Source organism: Marmota flaviventris, chromosome 9 (genome assembly GCF_047511675.1).
Source record: "Marmota flaviventris isolate mMarFla1 chromosome 9, mMarFla1.hap1, whole genome shotgun sequence".
Classification (NCBI taxonomy): Eukaryota; Metazoa; Chordata; class Mammalia; order Rodentia; family Sciuridae; genus Marmota; species Marmota flaviventris.
In genome coordinates, this window is record NC_092506.1 from 61,559,754 (window position 1) to 61,580,841 (window position 21,088).

General features: G+C 35.1%; 1 protein-coding gene across 1 annotated transcript in view; it reads right to left on the reverse strand.

The window, feature by feature from the left end:
- The window catches only part of Fchsd2 (FCH and double SH3 domains 2), a 239,774-nt gene that overhangs the window by 188,582 nt on the left and 30,104 nt on the right, over nucleotides 1–21,088 (reverse strand). Inside the window, exon 3 of the mRNA XM_027942853.2 lies at nucleotides 5,766–5,811. Within this exon, the coding sequence (XP_027798654.1) occupies nucleotides 5,766–5,811 (46 nt within the window). The remainder of the gene's footprint in view (nucleotides 1–5,765; nucleotides 5,812–21,088) is intronic.

Here is a 21,088-nt window from a genome sequence, read left to right on the forward strand (position 1 = left end):
CCTCAGCAAAAGCCAGGGGCTAAGCAACTCAGTGAGACTCTATCTCTAAATAAAATACAAAATAGGGCTGGGGATGTGGCTCAGTGGTTGAGTACCCTGAGTTCAATCCCTAGAACCAAAAAAGAAAAGAAATAAGGAGCCAAGAACAGTGAAAAGGTTCTTAAGCTCCCAGATATTCATATTTTTTTAAAATACTTTTTAGTTGTCAACGAACCTTTATTTATTTTTATGTAATGCTGAGAATCAAACCCAGTGCCTCGTACGTGCTAGGCAGGTACTCTACCACTGAGCCACCACCCCAGCCCAGATATTAATATTTACTATTTTAAAGTCACAGTAATTAAAACAATGAAACAAAGTCAAACGTATTTTAAAAAAATAGATCAACATAACAGAATGAAGTCCATAAATAGACTTATACAGATATAGCTACTTATCAGGCCACAAAACATCACTTCCATACAATAGAGGGATGCAGGTAGAGTGGTAAGACTTTCCAGTACATGATGCTTCTTCAACTGGGTATCCATTTAGAAAGTGAAATCCTGACTCCAATCCCACACCATACATAAAAGCTTATTTCAGACATACCACAACTAAATGTGAAATATTAAACAATAAAATTTTTAGAACATTGTATGACACCTCAGAGTAGACCTTCAGGTAACAACAAACTTTTTTAAAAAAAATCTTTATTTTTGTTTATTTATTTTTTAATATAGTGCTGAGAATCGAACCCAGGGCCTCCCGCGGGAGGGACAAGCACTCTGCCAGTGAGCTACAACTCCACCCCAACAACAAACAAATAGGGCATAAAGAGCATTACCTTTAAAAGAAAATAAACTACATTTCATGAAAATGAAGAAGTTGTTTTTATCAAAAGAAACCATTTATAGATAAAAAGGTAAGCCACGGGGCTGGAGTTGTGGCTCGGAGGTGGCTTGCCTAGCATGCGTGAGGCACTGGATTCGATCCTCAGCACCACATAAAATAAAAATAAAGATATTGTGTCCACCTGTAACTAAAAAAAATATTTTTTAAAAATTAGGCAAGCCACAAACCATGATATTTCTGTATGACATACCAATGTCTACAATGTATACAACATCTGACAAAGGAGCCATATCGTAATATTTTTTGAAAAAGTACAAATCAATAAGGAAAAAAATGACAAAACTTGACAGGAACTTCATAATACAGCATATCTAAATGCCCAAACAAAATATGAAAAAGTTACTCAACTTCATTAGACATCAGGAAAATGAAAATCAAATCTATAATATTTTTACCACCATATACTCACCAGAAAGGCTAAAATGAAAAAAAGAAAGTGTTGATGAGGACTTAGAGCAACTACAACTCTCAATGCTGTCCATAGGATTGTAAATTGCAACAATCACTTTAGAACACCATTTCTTTTATATCTTCCAAAGCCAGATAAATAACCCATGATACAATTCCACTCCTTAGCATATCCCCAATAGAATACACATATATAATCACCTAAGACACATGTAAGAATGTACTAAGAAGGAAGACCAATACAGTAGAAAAAGAGACAGAGCAGGGAGACAGGAGGAGAAAAAACAAGAAAGTACTGGAGATTGAGATGGAGCAAATAATGGTATATGCATTTGTGAATATGTTAAAATGAACCTCACTATTATATGTAACTATAAAGCATTAATAAAAACATTTTTAAAAAGAAATGTACTAGTGGCACCATTCATAATGATTGTGACCACCACAATGACTATAATCAGAAAAGACAGGCAATGACAAGGTACTGACTAGGATAGTACTGGAACTAAAACCTCTGTACACTGCTGGTGGGGACAAAAAATGACAGTCAAATTGGAAAACAATTTGGTCATGTATCAAAAATTTGTGGAGCTAGGCATGATGGTTATCATCCCAGTGATTTGGGAAGCTTAGGCAGGAGGTTTCCAAGTTCAAAACCAGCCTCAGCAACTTAGCCAGGCCCTAAGCTACTTAGTGAGACCCTGTCTCAAAATAAAAAATAAATAAATAAAAGGGGCTGTGAATGTGACTTAGTGGTTAAGTGCCTCTGGGTCCATTCCCTGATACCAAAAAAAAAAAATTGTGGAGCTGTAATATACTTTTGCATACTTCTTTATGTATGTCAACTTTTACGCAGCTTATTAAGAAGAAAATAAAATACTACTTTATATTCATCAAAAGTCAGTCTTTCTTTGCCAGACGTGGTGGCACACACCTGTAATCCCAATGGCTCAGGATGCTGAGGAGGAAGATCCCAAGTTCAAAAACAGCCTCAGCAACTTAACGAGGCCCTCAGCAACTTATATAGACCTTGTCATTAAATAAAAATAACAAGGGCTGGGGATATGGCTCAGTGGTTAAGCACCCCTAGGTTCAATCCCTAGTATCATATATATATATATGTTTTTTTTTTTTAAAGGAAAATAAATCAGCTGCTTTAATTTTAGAGAAAACCAAATATGGGCAAAGATATGGAGCAAACCCAACTCTCATAAATTGTTGGTGAGAATGTAAATTGGTACAATCACTTTGGAAAACTGCTTGGCTATATCTACTCAAGTAGGAGATACACATAAGCAAAGACCCAGCAATTCTACTCCTAGGTTCCTACATATACATCTAACAGAACATTGTACATATATCTACCAAAACAATATGTAAAACCTTTGCTTAGAGGCATTAGTCAAAATCATTCAAAACATGAAACTAAGATTTTCATCATTAGTACACTGCAAAAACAAATTGTGATATATTCATTCAGTGGGTACTATAAAGAAGAACGAACTGCCTACCCTTGCATGCAAAAACGTGTATGAAGCTTCAAAATGTAATGCCAAAAGAAAGAATCAGACACGGAAGAGTACGTATTTTGTGGAGTATGATACATACTCCATGAAGTAAGAGCACATTTGCTTGATATATACCATTTAAGAAGCACAAGAAGTCTAAAGACAACAACTAATCCTTATAAAAGAGTACTAGTTACCACTGAAAGGTATGAGTATTGAATGCTTCTGGGGCACCTGTAAAGCTCTATATCTTGATTTGAGTAGTAGTTACATAACTGAAACTACTCACAAATTCACAAAAATGTATCAGACAGTACACTCAAGATCTGTCCAACCTTACTTACTATATACCTACTATACCAATTTTTAAAAATTTATCTTCCAAAATTTCAACTGTACACTGAACTTAAAAAAAAACAAAACAGAAAGAAATTTAATTAGTGCAACTATCACTCTCCTCTCTGACCGTGTACCAATAAAGGGCACCAATAGGGCATGTTTTTAACACAGGGAATACAAATTGGTCTGAAATAATTAGTACACACTGACAAAAGAAAGTGTCAATTATTTTAGGAGTTTCTGTACTATTGATAAGAAGTAAATATTTAAGCAATCAAACAATAAGAGACAATATTGCCTAACTTTTCAGAAAATAAATTTAAAAATTAATTGGGAAAACACCAGAATATAAGAACTAAGAAAAATCATCTACAAGGCAAATATGATGATAAGTAAAAGAACAGTCAACGAACTGGCTCTATAAATGTACTTAACCTCCCTGGCAGACAGCAATGTAATATATTAATTCTGAATATAATTGCTTCAAGAGGTTTTAAAAGATACATTATTAAATACCTTATATAATTTACATATATTATTATTTGGACTTAACTAAACTAACTATAATCTACTTGACAGACATTTAAGGTAACTTCAAGGGTAAACCTGACTACTCTATAAAATGTAATTCTACTTACTGTGTAATACATAAACACGTATGTATGTGTGTGCATATGTATATAAAATATATGCACTTAATAGAAGAAAAGAAGCTTAAATACGATGGTAAAGTTACAAAACTAACAAAGACGCTCAAGTAGTGCGACAGTTATATTAGAGATTTGTTTTTGGCAGTGTGTGAACACAGGCCTCAAGCGTTCTAGGCAAGCATTCTACTCCTGACGTACAACTCCAGTCTCACAATTATATTGAAAAGAGTAGGCTACAAAGGAATGGTTTAGTGTTTTCTCACTAAATTTTATTATTTTCTCACTTATTTTATTATAAATAATCAAGCACTTTTAGGGGGAGGCGGGTGCAATGCTGGAAATGGAACCAATGGCCTTGTTAGGCAAGCATTCAACCACTGAGCTACAGCTCTGCCTGAGATAATGCTTAGAGCAGGTAAATAATCAATCATGAGCACATTATTTAAAGATATGGAAATGATCAATGGGCAAACCAATATAGGTATTTGCTGTTAATCTTTTACCTGAAGAAAAGATTGAGTGAGATTAGGGCTATCCTCAGCACAGCCTGGTACAAAGTAAGGATTCAATACATGTTACCTATCATTTCCAGTACTTATTATATATTCACAGAAAAAAGGGCTCAAAATAAATATTAGAACTGATACTTTCATTATCTGAAGCCTCGATCCATTCTAAGCACTCTACAATTACTAACTAATGAGATGAATTCTATCTAGCTTAGGATAATTCTCTAAAACTCAAATACAGACAGACATTTACCTAATTAAATACACTGAAATAAAATTAAAACTAAAACCAGAAAAAGCATAGATAAAAAAGAAAATCATACTCCCACTTCATTATTTATAATGAACATCAACAGCAGCAGCAATAGTGGTTACAACATAGAACATTAACTCCATGTTACTTTTTCCTTCCAATGTTCTTTTGTATTTTTTCTCTTGTGTTTTAAATTGTTGCTGCAAATTTGAATTTTATTATTTGAGGGGGTGAGGGAAACTTTTGAGACTACTATTACATACAAAAAGTAACTGCTTAAAAGGCCCAAAATTCCAAATTATGTAAATTTGTTTTTGTAAATGGAAAAATAGTTGTTTATATATAAACAACAATATATTTTTTTTGATGCTCTGAGATTTTCCTTTGATTCTTTTCTATTGTTCCTATTTATCCACTGACAAGTCCCATCTTTCCAAGCATAGAGAGCTTCTTTTCATTTTTTAATTATTTTATAGGTTACCTATAACCCATAAAATAGTTATAGGTTAAGTACATTTATATGTGTAAAAATAGTTATTTTTAAGTAATTATTAAGTACATTTAATAGTTATTAAGTACATATAAGTACTTAATAATAAGTACTTAATAAGTACTTAACATATAAGTACTTAATAATAATAGTTATTAAGTACAATAGTATATTAAGTACGTGTGTAAAAATAGTGATTTTTACACATCCAAAAAATGATGGTCAACATAATTTTTTCTTGCAATATTCAGCTGAGGCACAAATAAGGGTCTAATCAAAACTAAAGATGGAAATGCTTAAATTTTCCTACAAATAACTCCATACTGTCCACTGAAAAGCATACCACTCTCTATCAACAGGGCTGAATAAGAACTAAATGCTTGATTAAATAAATATAAAAATTAACCTTACATAAACTGCAGAGAATTAAGCATATAAAGGAAATGAATAAATGTATTTGTGAAATGTATTATCATTCATATCTGTAAATACAAATACTGTAAATAATGTCTAACAAGTTCCTCTTTGTAATGAGGAACAACTTAGCTCCTCACTTGAAGATTCAAATATAGCAAAAGGGGGATCAAAGAAAGGTAGCCAGAAATGAGAAGACAAAGAAGACGCAGGACACTAAGGTTCTCTGACAACCATATTTGTCCTTAAGCCAAGGAAAAGAGGCATACCTAGAAAGGGGATCTCCAGCTCCAAGCTTACCTGTGCATACTCTCTTTCAATAGCAGCCTTCTTCTGACTGAATGTCCTAAAAATACAAACAAAAATTACCAAAAGCATAACTTAATAATTTCATACGAATTTACCAACACACCTTCAAATACTGCCTGGTAAGATATGCAGGAAAATACTGCTAACAAGCATGATCATTGCAGTTAGACCTTTTACATTCAAAGCCCAGCTCTACCATTTACCAGAATGATCTTGGGCCAAGTCATGTGATTGATCTGTATCTCAGTTTCCTACTGATAAAATAGGAATACTAAAAGCACTCACTACATAAGGATACTTTAAAACTTAGTTACCTAAAATATAAAAAGTACACTAAATAGTGTCTAGCACACAGTAAATCCTATATAAATGTTAGCTATTATTATAAGAATGACTTCGAAAGGGATGAAATTGTTTACTGAATTTAACAACCAACAGAGGGAACTACAGAAAAAGTGAAAATCAAATTTTGATCAAAGTACAAAATTACTACAAGTTGTGGTAAAAATGGAAGCATAGTTTCCATATGTGCATAATTTCACAGATTTACTAAGATTCACACTTTTTATGTATTAATATTTATGGACAGGCACAGTAGAAAGCACCTGTAGTCTTGACTACTTGAGAGGTTGAAGCTGAAGGATCGCTTGAGCTCAACAGTTTGAGGCCAGACTGGGCAACAAAGTGAAACCCTGACTTTAAAAAAAAAAAAAATTTTTTTAAATTTATAATACTGGGATTTCCCTTTTAATTATGATTAGCAGTATTTTCTCCTATTTTAGTGGTACATAAAATAACAGTGTACTTTACAAATTGAGGCACTGAATGGTAAATAAAATGTGAGGATATTGATAATTTACCTTGAATATTCTGAGTTTAAAGACTTCTCTGCTATGTGCCAAGAACCTGTGCTATTAAAATCCCTACAGCCAATGAAACACCACACACACACATTTCTATTTCAACTCAAATTAATGAGTATATTTTTAATTGTGGGAGTCATCACCTAAATAAAATATAAGAAAATCTGAAATACTAAGCCTGGCTTATGTCAAATTTTGCTCTATCCATAAAAGCTCTCAAAGAGTAAAACAAAACAAATAATCTTCATTGCACTAAGGCAGGGATATAAGAGTAAGCAGAGAAAAGAAAGAGTAAAAAGAACAAAAAAGAGGATCATAGTGAGCTAGAACATAAAAAAAAAAAGAGCAAAAAGTCAAAACACCGCTTGAAAAATTATCTCAATTTCCCTAATGACTGTTAAGAAATGTTAACTATTGGGGCTGGGGTTGTGGCTCAGTGGTAGACTGAGGCACTGGGTTCGATCCTCAGCACCAAGTAAATGTAAAATAAAGATATTGTGTCCACCTAAAACTTAAAAAATAAATATTAAAAAAAAGAAAAGAAATAACTATTCAAGATCTTTCTATATTTGTTTTGAGTTAATAACTAATTTTTAATATTAAAAATAACAAAAGGAAAAGGTCTCCCTTTAACTAAACCTAAAGACTCATGAATTTTTATTATTATTAACTACCAATAATATTAGCAGGGCATGGTGAAACAAGTCTGTAACCCTAATTACTCAGGAGGATTGCAAGTTTGAGGACAGCCTCAGTAATTTAGCAAGAATCCTATCTCAAAATTAGGCCCCAACCTCCTTAATAAGACTCCTATAGGGGCTGGGGATGTGGCTCAAGCGGTAGCGCGCTCGCCTGGCATGCGTGCAGCCCAGGTTTGATCCTCAGCACCACATACAAAAATAAAGATGTTGTGTCCACCAAAAACTAAAAAATAAATATTAAAATTCTCTCTCTCTCTCTCTCAAAAAAGACTCCTATAGCGCACGAATTAAAACCAAGAATCAATAAATGGGATGGAATCAAACTAAAAAGTTCCTTCTCAGCAAAAGAAACAATCTGTGAGGTGAATAGATAGCCTACAGCTTGGGAGCAAATCTTTACCCCTCACACATCAGAGAGAGCACTAATCTCTAGGGTATATAAAGAACTCAAAAAGCTAAACACCAAAAAAACTAATAACTCAATCATTAAATGGGCCAAGGACCTGAACAGATACTTCTCAGAAGAGGATATACAATAAATCAACAATATTTTTAAAAAGGTTCATCATCTCTAGAAATTAGAGAAATGCAAATCAAAACTCCAGCAACTTCAACATAAGCAACTTCCAACATAAGCACCTGCTTTGATTATCAACTGTCTCTGACTTGACTGAGGAGCTAAAAGCAATAAATACACTTTATATATTAGTATTTATATGTGTAGCACAGTGCCTGAACATTCCAGAAGTTCAATGTCTGCTGAATTAATTAAAAAACAAAAACTATGTCATCAGGTTTCACAATCTTCATAAATTTGGATTAAAGAGTTCAATAGGGCCAGATGCAGTGGTATGTGCCTGTAATCCCAGCAGCTCAGGAGGCAGGAGGATTCCAAGTTCGAAGCCAGCCTCAGCAACTCAGCAAGGCCTTGAGCAACTTAGTGAGACTCTATCTCTAAATTAAAATATTTAAAAAGGGCTGGGAATATGGCTCAATGGTTAAGTACCATCGGGTTCAATGCCCAGTACCTAAATAAATAAATAAATAAATAGCTCAGTAGGTTAGCTCCTGAGATAGGCAGAGCAACAGCATGGACTGGGGATACAGCTCAATAGTAGAGCACTTGGCTGGCATGCACAAAACCCTGGGTTCAATCCCTAGTACTGACAAAATTTTTTGTAAAAGAATCAAGATCCCAATCTATATCCACATGAGCCAGTTATGTTTCTTAACTTAGTCACAGATTGTAACCATTTTAATTCAATCATTTTGCATATTTTAGCTTTAAAAAAACAAAGAGGATAGATGAATGTGCAGAAAAGATTAACTGTGCCAAAAGAGAGGTCTGGCCTCTTTGTCTTTGGTTTCTGGAAGTAGCTACAAATCCTTGGAATATATAGCCTGATAAGAGTGTTTTTATTTACCTGGGGACCTTGGGCAATTCCAAATAGTCTACACTAACAATGTGATTTACTGGGGCTGTTGGGATGGCTTTGTGCCACACAGTATCAGCTCAACCTCTGGATAGACTAGAGACTAAGGTCAACAACATAAGCGGTCAATCATGTCTAGGAGACTGAACCCCAATATAAACTCTGCACACCATGGCTCAGATAAGCTTCTTTAACTGACAATACTCTGCACATATTGTCATGCACTGTTGCTCAAGAAGTAAGCACTGTGTCAAGTCTACAGCAAGAGGACAACTGGAATCTGTGACTGGAACTCTCTTAGATCCTATATAAGGCACCTTTTCCCTCGGCTAATGTTAAACACAATCCTTTCACTAAAATAAGACAAAATTGAGTAAATTTTCTGTAAGCTCTAAGAGTTCTAACAAATAATAAAATCTGAGGGTGATCTTGAGGCCTCCAAACTTGTAAGATATGTCAGAAGTAAAAGTGGTTTTTTTTTGGGGGGGGGGGCGGGGATTAGGGATTGAACTCAGGGGCATTCAGCCACTGAGTCACATTCAGCCCTATTTTGTATTTTATTTAGAGATAGGGTCTCACTGAGTTGCTTAGCGCCTGGATTTTGTTGAGGGTGGATCTGAGCCCATGATTCTCCTGCCTCAGCCTTCCGAGCCACTGCGATTACAGGTGTGCCCCACCACACCCAGAGTAAAAGCAGTCTTAAAGACTCCTAACCTGCAGTTGGTATCAGAGTGTTGAAGGGGCAGACTTAGGGACTAACAAATTTATACTTGGGGTCAGAATTGAGTACTCCCTAACTCTGTAATGAACCCATTAACTTCATTACCAAGTTCATAACCCACTTGAATCAAATGTATGAAATATGATATGTCAAGAACTATGTAATGTTTTGAACAACCAATAATAAAAATTAAAAAAAAAAAACCAAAAACTTCATTACCAAGATAAACAGCTAAGAATGTTCAAATTATGAGTGACAGTAGTAGATATGTGGTATCAATAATCATAATAATTAACATTAAAAATAAACATATCCACTAAAATTAAAGATTATAACTATAAAAAAAAATCAGTGAAGATGAAGTGCAATAAAACCCTAACATGTCACTGTTAGGAATGTAAAAATGGCAAAACTGCTTTGGGGAAAAGTCTGGCACTTATTATATAATTAAACCTGTATCTATCTATGTACCTATTTGTTTATTTTACTGGGGACTGAATCCAAAGGTGCTTTAACATTAAGCCACATCCCCAGCCGTTTTTGTTTTTTATTCTGAAACAGGGTCTCACTAAGCTGCTTAAGGCCTTGCTAAATTGCTGAGGCTGGGCTCAAATTTGTGATCCTCCTGCCTTGGTCTCCTGAGTCGCTGGGATTACAGGCGTGCAGCTATAATCAGTGAACCTGTATCTATCTTGACACAGCAATTCCAGTACCAGGTATTCCTAAGAAATAAAAACAGTATCCACACAAGCACTTGTACAAAAACATTTATAACACCTTTAATCATAAATAGTGCAGTTGTCCATCAAAGAGACAATGGATAAACAGTGATATAATTTATAAAGGAATTAAATTTGGCAATAAAAACAAATGAAATACCACATGATGCTACACTGAGTTAGTTAACCTATTATTTTACAAATGACATTGATTAAATATTATAATCATGCTACACTGAGTTAGTTAACCTATTATTTAACAAATGACATTGATTAAATATTATAACACTTGGGCAGCAAGTAGAGATAAGGGAACTAGTGCTTATATATCACCACACTGATAACACTTTCAAAAAGAAATCTTTACAATTTTGTTCTAGAATACAGTGGCTGTTTTTAAATGGCCATTAAAATGATTACCTGAAAAAAAATTTTTTTAAACAAAGCAAGCAGAATAAGCAACTAAAATTAAACAGGTTTGGAAGACAGCAAATTATTTGGCACTTAATTTAAAATATCTTAATTCACCACCAACACCCACTGAATACCTTCTGGATTCCATCTATTTACAAATATGCACTGAGTCATACCTCAGAGATATTAGAGATTTGATTTCAGACCATTATAATAAACAGAATATTGCAATAAAGCAAGTCATACACAACTTTTGTTTTCCCAGTAAATAAGAAAATTGTGTTTACTGGATTCCAATATGCTGGATTTCATCATGTATGCAACAGCATTATGTCTCAAAAATAGACATACCTTTATTTTAAGTATTGTTAAAAAATTATAACAATCATTTGAGTGTCATAATCAATTAAGCAAGTCACAATTTTTTTGCCAAAAGAGGATCTTGCCTCAATATCAATACCCACTGAGCAATCAGGATGGTGGCTCCTGAAGTATGGTATGGCTATGGCAACTTTTTTTTTTTTCTTTTTTATGGTGATGCTGGGAGTCAAAGGCACTTTCTTAAAATAAGACAACAATGAAATTTGACATATCAATGGATTCTTCCTTCCACAGAAGATTTCTCTATAGCATGCAATGCTGTTTGATAACATTTTAACTACAGGAGAATTTCTTTAAAAATTAGAATAAAGCCTCTTAAACCCTATTGTTGCTTTATCAACCATATTTATGTATATTCTAAATTTATTGTTGTGATTTCAACAATGTTCACAGCATCTTCACCAAGAGTAGATTCTACCTAAAAAAAACACTTTCTCTGCTTATCATAACTCATTATTCATTAAAATTTTATCATGAGGTTGTAACAATTTAGTCACATCTTCAGGATGCACTTATAATCCTAGTTTTCATGCTATTTCCATCACTTTCCACTTACTTCCTCTTCTCCACTCAAGTTTTGAACCCCTTGAAGTAATTCATGAGGAACTGGAATCAATTTCTTCCAAGTTCCTGTTACTGTGGATATTTTTTACCTTCTCCCATAAATCACCAATGTTCTTAATGACATTTAGAATAGTGAATATTTTACAGGTTTTCAATTTACTTTGCCAAAATCCATCATCACAGGAATCACTGTCTATGGCATTGATAGCCTATGAAATGCATTTCTTAAATCATTGGCTGCAGAACAGATGATGATAGCAGGCATGAAAAGAACATTAACCTTGTACATGCTACCAGAGCTCTTGGATGACCAGGAGCATTGTCAATGAGCAGTAATACTTTCAAAGAAGTGTTTTTTTTATCTAAGCAGTAGGTCTCAACAATAGGCTTAAAATATTCAGTAAATCATGTTATAAAAAGCTGTGCTGTCAACCACGCTTCACTGTTCCATTTATAAGAAACAGGCAGAGTAGATTAGTGTAAGAACCCAGGATTTTCAGAATGGTAAATGAGCACTGGCTTCAAGTTAAAGTCACCAGTTGCTTTAGTAAGCCTGTCCTCCACAGCCAGGAATTCAGGGATTGACTTCTCTTCTCTAGTTATTAAAGTACTAAATGGCATCTTCTTCCAATATTAGGCTGTTTTTTATATTAAAAATCTGCTGCTTAGGCGCTGGGCAGTGGTGCACACCTGTAATCCCAGCAACTCTACAGGCTGAGGCAGGAGGATCACAAGTTCCAAACCAGCCTCAGAAACTTAGCAAGGCCCTAAGCAACTAAGTGAGACCCTGTCTCAAAATAAAAAATAAAAAAAGGGCTGGGAATATGGTTCAGTGATAAAGATCTTCTGGGTTCAATCTTCAGCACACACACACACAAAATCTGTTTTTTAGTGTAATCACTGTCATCAATTATCTTTAGCTAGGTCTCCTGAATAACCTGCTGCAGCTTCTGCACTGGCACCCACTGCTTCACTTTGCACTTTTTTCCTTAAATCTCATGAATCAGCCTCTGCTATTTGTAAACTTTCCTTCTTCAGCTCCCTCACCTCTTGGCCCTAGCTGAATTGAGGACACTGAGGGCCTGGCTCTTAAAGCTTTAGCTTACAAGAATGTTGTGGCTGTTTATCTTCTATCCAAATCACTGAAACTTTTCCCATATAAACAATAAGGCTGTTTCACTTCTTATCTTATGTGTGTTCACTGGAGTAGCAATTTTCAATTTCCTTCAAAAATTTTTCCTTTGCATTCACAACTTGGCTAACTGTTCAGCACAAGAGACCTATTTTCAGCCTATCTCAACTTTTGACATGCCTTCCTCAATAAGCTTAATCATTTCTTAATCATTTCACTTTTCATTCAAAATGAGATACAGGGCTGGGTTGTAGCTCAGAAGTAGAGTATTTGCCTAGCATGCACAAAGCTCTGGGTTTGATCCCTAGTACTGCCAAAAAAAAAAAAAAAAAAGTGAAACACATGCAACTCTTCCTTTCACTGAGAACTTAGAGGCCACTGAAGGATTAATAACTAGCTAATTTCAATATTGATATGTCTCAGAGTATAGGGAGTCCTGAAGAGTGGGAGAGAGGTGGGGCACTGGTTGGTCAGTGAAATAGTCAAAACCCACACAGCATTTATGTATTACGTTCCCCATCTTATATAGGTAGAGTTCACAGCACCTCAAACCAATTGCAATAATAATATCAATGACCACTATAACAGAAATAATGATACTCATGAAAAAGTTTGAAATATTTCAAGAATTACTAAAATGTGATCCAGAAACACAGAGTGAGCAAAAGATGTTAGAAATATGGCACTGACAGACTTACTTGATTTGACTGTCACAAACTTTCAAGTTATTAAAAATGCAATACTCTCCAAATGCAATAAAACAAGGTATGCTTGGATAAAGATGAATAAGACAAGGACACTTCTTTTAAAGGATTCATTAGCACAAGGTATAAACAGATGATGACAAGATCAACAAATGCTCCTGTCATAAAATGAGTAGAAATTATTCTTATTTATTAGATGCCATCAGGCAAGTTAGTTTTCCTATCAATCAAATGGAAATGAAAAGAACATCTACCTCATAGAAAAATTATGAGAATTAAATGAGTACTTATTAATAAAGCGGTTGGAACACACTTGACACATGGCAAATGCTATTGAAGCATTTGTTAAATAGGTGAAAATATTATACTCTTGAAGTTTGTAATTACAAAGTTTAACCCAGCTTAAACATTTTCACTAAATGAACATACAAAGTACTAGCAAAAAAATACATTTTTAAAAAGCCAAGAGCAGTGGCATACACTTGTAATCCCAGTTACTCAATAGGCTAAAGGAAGATTATAAACCTGAGGCCAGACTCAGCAACTTAATGAGACCCTGCCTCAAAATAAGTAATAAAAAGTAAAAAGAGCTGGGGATGGAACAGTGGAAAAGTACCCCTGGATTCGTTCCCAGTATTAGTGGAAAGAAAAAAAAAATCATTTCAAGTACTTCTGATCTTAAAGGACAGAGAAAAGTGAGAATCCCCACCTCCTTCTCTGAGAAATCATCCCAAACCAACAGAGTAAGAAAGATGATCTCTAATAAAACTAGGAGTCATATAACATAAGTGGGAAATATGCCAAAAGGAGAGAGAACCTGGAGAAGGAAGAAAAAGATAAGACATGAGGCCTCCAAAACCCCAAATGGAAAGAGGGAGTACATTTTCCTCAAACACTGAGGTACATATAAAACTTAAATTTAGCATTTACAACAACAAATACAGGGAACATAGGCTGGCACAGAGAGCTTCCCTGTTCACAGTTTGAAGAAGTACAAGAGGCAAAACTAAATTAGGAATCACACAAACAAGCCAGGCTGGCACAAACTAGACTGCCAGTGGACAAAAAGAAACTGTGCTGTGAGCAACCCTGAAGCACCCATCTTCACAGATGGGCTGTGGAGTTTAAAACTCACATGTGTAACACTGTTCATAAAGAAAATTAGAGAGGGCTGGACTGTAGCTCAGAGACAGAGCACTTGCCTAGCACATGGGAGGCCCTGGATTTGATCCTCAACAACACCACTTAAAAATAAATAAATTAAATAAAGGCATTGTGCCTATCTAAAACTTTAAAACCTCCTCATTTAAGAAAAACTGCCAAAAATAAGGAAGAAACTAGATCTACACAAATAAAAATTTTGAAAGAAGGAAAAAAAAACAGGAAAACATGGTAGACAAAGGACATTCATGAGGAAAAAGCCACTTTGGAGCAGATAGAATAATGTGTAATCAAATATTTCAAATAATTTTTTTTTGTTTTGTTTTTAGTTGTTGATAGACCTTTATTTATTTATTTATATATGGTGCTGAGAATCCAACCCAGTGCCTCACACATGCCAGGCAAGTGCGTAGGCTACCGCTGAGCCACAATCCCAGCCCTCAAATGAATTTTTAAACTTAATTTTTAAAAATTAATGAAGCAAATACCACATTCAGATAGAACATCAAAACACAAGAGAATAGCAATGAAAATGTACATCTTTGTCGTCTTCTTGAACTTGGAGGGAAAGACTCAGTCTGGGGGCCAGGGCTGTGGCTCAGTAGTAGAGCGCTCGCCTAGCACGTGCGAGGCCCTGTGTTCGATCCTCAGCATCATATAAAAATATGGTAAATAAAATAAAGGCATTGTGTCCACCTACACCTAAAAAATAAATATTTTTTTAAAAGGCTCATTGTCACCATTGAATATGATAATATTTGTGGGAGTGTGTCCTTCAACATGTTAAGGAAGTTTCCTTCTATTTCTAGTTTGCTGACTCTCTTCATCATAAAAGAGTGCTTATTTGTTTTTAGTTTTTATTAGTTATTGATGGACTTTTATTCATTTATTTGTTTATATGTGGTGCTGAGAATCGAACCCAGTGCCCCACATATGCTAGGCAAGCACTCTACCATTAAGCCACAACCCCAACCCCAAGAGTGCTTATTTTATCAAATGCTTTCCCTGCCTCTATTAGGATAATCATGTGGGGTTTTTTTTCCTTTATTCTATTAATATGGTAAATTTATTAACTAATTTTCTTATTCTGAATCTCCTTTGCATTCATAGAATAAACTTTACTTGGCTATGACGTATGTCCTTTTAACCTGTTGTTGGATTTGGTTTCCTGGTACAGTACTTTATTAATATTTGCATCTATATTCATAAAGGATATAGCCTATAGTTTTCTTCTCGTATCTTTGTTGGACTTTGGTATCAGGGTAATAATGATGGCTTCATAGAACATGTTGGGAAGTATTCCCTCTTGTTTTATTTTTCAGAAGTACTTGAGTAAGGTTGGTATTCATTCTTAAACTGTTTGGTAGAATATACCAGAGAAGACACCTAGGATTAGACATGTCTTTCGTGGAAGGTTTTTTAAATTACAGATTCAATCTCTATTTCTTTTGTTTCAATTTGCATGTTTCTATGAAACTGTCCATTGCATCTAGATTATCTAACTTTCGAGAGAACACTGTTCACAGTATTCTCTAACAATCCTTTCAATTTCTGTCAGGTACCATCCCCACTTTTTTGTCTGATATTAGATATTTGCATCTTCTCTCTCTTGCTAAATCTAGCTAAGGGTATGTCAATTTGGTGATCTTTTCAAAGAACCAAATCTGTTTTCACTGATTTTTTTCATTGTTTTTCTGTTCTCTATCTTTGAAATTTTTCTATTCTCTATTTCATTCATCTCTAGTCTTTATTATTTTCTTCTTGCTGGCTGGCTTGGGGTTTAGTTTGCCTTTTTTCTTGTTTCTTAGGGCCTACAGTTAGATTGTTTTGAACTGAGTTGTTGTTTGGTTTGGTTTGGTTTGGTTTTTTGGTACCAGGGATTGAACCCATAGGTGCTTAACCACTGAGCCACATCCTCAGTCCTTTTCATTTTGAGACAAGGTTTCACTAAGTTGCTCAGAGCCGTACTAAATTGCAAAAGGATCATCCTGCCTCAGCCTCTCATGTCACTCAGATTAGAGGAGTATGCCACCACATCTGATAATGCTTCTTCTTTCTTAACACAGGCATTTACAGTTATAAAATTCCCCCCAGTACTGCTTTCACAGCATACCATAAGTTTGGTATGTTTTTATTTTCATTTGTCTTATTTTATAATTTGCCCAAGACTACTTCTTTGACCCACTAGTTGTTTAAGTGTGTGTTATTTACTTTCTTGAAAATTTCCAGTTTTCATTCTATTGATTTCTAGCTTCATCCATTACAGACAGAAAACATACTGTGTATAATTTTGATCTTTATAAATATATTGATAATTGTTTATAGCCTAACTCATGATCTATTCTGGAAAATATTCTAAATGTACTTGAAAAGAATATATATACTGCTTTGCCAACCTGGGCAATTTATCAAGACCCTGTTTCAAAATAGAAAAACAAAAAGGGCTGGGAATACAGTTCAGTGGTAGACCATCCATAGATTAACACCCCAGTACCAACAACAACAACAAAAAATTACTCAACAATCTAAACACCCTCAACAAATCAATGAATAAACAAGATGTAATATATCCATAAAATAAAATGGAATATTATTCAGCCATAAAAATAATAAACACTGGCCAAGCATGCCTGCAGCTCAGCTACATGGGAAGCTGAGACAGGAGCATTTCCTGAGTCCATGAATTTGAGATCTGCCTAGGCAACATAGAGAGAGCCTTGTCTGAAAAAACAAACAGCTGGGTGCAGTGGCACATGCCTGTAATCCCAGCAGCTCAGGAGACTGAGACAGGAGGTTTGAGTTCAAAGCCAGCCTCTGCAACACCAAGGTGTTAAGCAAGTCAGTGAGACCCCTTCTCTAACTAAAATATAAAAAAAAAAAAAAAAAAAAAAAAAAAAACTTGTGGATGTGGCTCAGGGGCCAAGTGCCACCGGGTTCAATCCCCAGTACCCAAAAACAAACAAACAAAAGGAGCTAGATATGGTGGTGCACACCTCCAATCCCAGGAACTCAGAAGGCTGAGGCAGGAGGATCCCAAATTCAAAGCCACTCTCAGCAATTTAGTGAGGCCCTAAGCAAATTAGCAAGAAGAGTCTTCCTTAAGGGTCTCAAGACAAAAAATAAAAAGGACTGAGGATATAGCTCAGTAGTGAAGTGCCTCTGGGCTCAATTCCCAGTACTGAAACAAATAGGCAAACACCCTTCTGAAACTAGAGAAAAAGGGAATTCCTCAACCACCACTCAATAAAGAGTATCTATGAAAAATTAATTTACAGTTGCCTGTGCAATGGTAAAAGGCTCAAGCTTTTTGCCTAAAATCAGGAAGAAAGCAAAAGGGATAAAAAGTAAAGATGTCCACTCTCACCACTTGTATTCATAATTATATTGGAAACCTTAGACAGTGAAAAAAGGCAAAAAAAAAAAAAAAAAGTAATGATGCATTATAAATTAGAAAGGAAACAGTAATGCCAGGTGCAGTGGCACACACCTATAATCCCAACGGCTTGGGAGGCAGAGGCAGGAGGATCACAAATTCAAAGCCAGCCTCAGCAATTTAGCAAGGGTCTAAACAACTTAGCAAGACCCTGTCTCAAAATAAAAAGGGCTGGAGATATGGCTTAGTGGTAAAGCACCCCTAGGTCCAATCTCCAGTACAAAAAAGAAAGAAATGAAAAAAGTAAAAACTGTCTTTTCACACGATTTGATCATATAGAGGGGAAACTACTTTAAAAAGTTATCAAACTAATGAAAGAATTTTAACAAGGTAACACAGGATATAAGATAATATTTTAAATTAATTGCATTCCCATATCACCAATCAACAACCAAAAAATGACTTTTGAATGTTCCATCTATAATAGCATCAAAAAATAAAATATGAGGCTGGGATTGTGGCTCAGAGGTAGAGCGCTCATTTCACAGGTGTGAGGAATTGGGTTCAATCCTCAGTACCATATAAAATAAAGATATTGTGTCTGCCTATAAATAAAAAATAAATATTTTTTAAAAATGAAATAAGTAAAATAAAATACTTGCAAATAAATTTAACAAAAAGATATGGAATACTTGTATACTAAAAACTATAATACTGCAAAGGGAAATTAAAGAAGACCAAAATAAATTGAGAATACATACCATGTTCATGAACTGGAAGCCTCAATATTGTTAAAATGACAATTTTACTTAAAATTGTTCTATAGATTCATGCAATACTAATCAAAATTCTAGCAAACTTTTTGAAGAAGCTGACAAGCTAATACTAAAATTTATATTGAAAAACAAAATATCTAGAGTAATTGAAACAACTCTGAAAAATAAATATAAAATTAAAATTTCAAGACTTACTATAAGGGGCTGGGGATGTGGCTCAAGCGGTAGCGCGCTCGCCTGGCATGCGTGCGGCCCAGGTTCGATCCTCAGCACCACATACAGACAAAGATGTTGTGTCCGCCAAATACTAAAAAATAAATATTAAAATTCTCCCTCTCTCTCCCTCTTTCTCACTCTCTCTCACTCTTTCTTTGAAAAAAAAAAAAAACAGACTTACCATAAGGCCACAGTTACAAATAGTGTAGTAGTGGCATAAAGACAGATATATCATCCAATGAATCAAAAGGGAGTCCAAGCAAATAAACAGATACATGCCAACTGACTTTCAACAAAAGTGAAAAAGCTAATTCAATGGGGAAAAGATTGTCATTCAGCTAACTGGAAATGAAAACCTAAGAGCTAAAATTAATTTTCTGAAAGAAAACAGGAAAAATCTTTGTGATGTTGTAATAATCAAAGTTCTAAAGTAAACCATTAAAAAGCACAAACCAAAGAAGAAAATTTTTATAAAAGAAGTTTCATCAAAGCCAGGAATAATGGCATAACCCTGTAATCCCAGCTACTCAAGAAGCTGAAGCAGGAGGATCGTAAGTTTGAGGCCAACCTGGGCAACTTAGCAAGCCCTGTCCCAAAATAAAATAAAAAAGGGTTGGGGATATGGCTCAGAGACAGAGAGCTTGCCTAGAATGAAAGATGCCCTAGGTTTAATCCCCAACAGTGCTAAAGAAAATAAATAAGTAGATAGATAGATAGATTGATTGATTGATTGATTGATTGATTGATTTCATCAAAACTGAAACTTTTACTTTTCAAAAACATAATTAATAAAACGATAAAGCAAGCCACAGACTGGGGGTGGGGGGGAATCTGAAAAAGGGCTTGTTTGGAATATATAAAAAATTCTTATGGCGCAAAAATAAGTCAAACAACCCCATGTTTAAATATGGGCAAAATATCTGAATATACACTTCACAAAAGAAATTATCTGATGGCTTATTAACAATAGAAAGGTGTTTACCATCACTAGTCATTATGGAAAAGCAAATTAAAACAAGATACCACTGAAGACCCTATAGAATGACTAAATTTTTAAAAAAAACTAACAATACCCAGTGTTAATGAGAATGAGGCACATCTAGGATGCTCATACATTCCTGTCAGGAACGTAAAACTATAAAGCCACTTTGGAAAATACTTTCTCAGTTTCTTTTAAAGTTCACAATTTTGTCAATGGACCCAGCAATCACACTCGTAGGTAATTACCCAAGAGACATGAAAACATGTCCACACAAAGATTTACACACAAATGTCTACAACAGCCTTACTTATAATAGCCCCAAACTGGAAAAAAATGAAATGCCCATCAACTGATGAAACAAACTGCAGCTGTACTCTACTGTGGTCTGAATGTTTGCCCCCTCTCACCTCCAAAACTCGCTGAAATGTAAATGCTATTTTAACAGTATTAAGATGTGGGACCTTGGGGCTGAGGTTTGTGGCTCAATGGTAGAGTGCTCGCCTAGCATGCATGAGGCACTGGGTTCGATCCTCAGCACCACATAAAAATAAGATAAAGATATTGTGTCCACCTAAAACTAAAAAATAAACATTAAAAAAAAAAAAAAAGATGTGGAACCTTTAAGAAGCCATTAGGCCATAAGGGCTCTGCACTCATGGATGGGACTAATACCACCATAAAAGGGTGCCTAGCCTGCACAGAGCCATGGTTCAATCCCCAATACCCAAGGATTGGGTGGGGAATGCTGATAAAAGGGTGATTTGGGCCATTCTCCCTTGCTTTTTGCCCTTCTACCTTTTCACCATAAAATGCCACATCAAAAGGGCCCTCAGCACCATCAAAAGAAACTGCTAAAATTCTAAATTTGGCCTGAGTTAATCTCTCTGATCTGATCAATATTCTTTTGAAAAATGAATAAAATCCATATCCTGAGATATGTACAGGCAAATAAAAACTAAGTTCACTGGGGATCCAAGATGGCATGCCAGAGGGAAGCAGCATTCTGGGTTGCTCAGTGACCTGGGACTCAGTATTAAGAATACTGCTTCTCTGCAAGTGATATTCCTACTCCCGTGCAGAAATCATGGCCACCAGGTTCCAGTCCACAGCATCAGAGTAGGTCTCCCAACTACTCGCCCACAAAGGACTATGGGGTACCTGAGCCGGCACCACC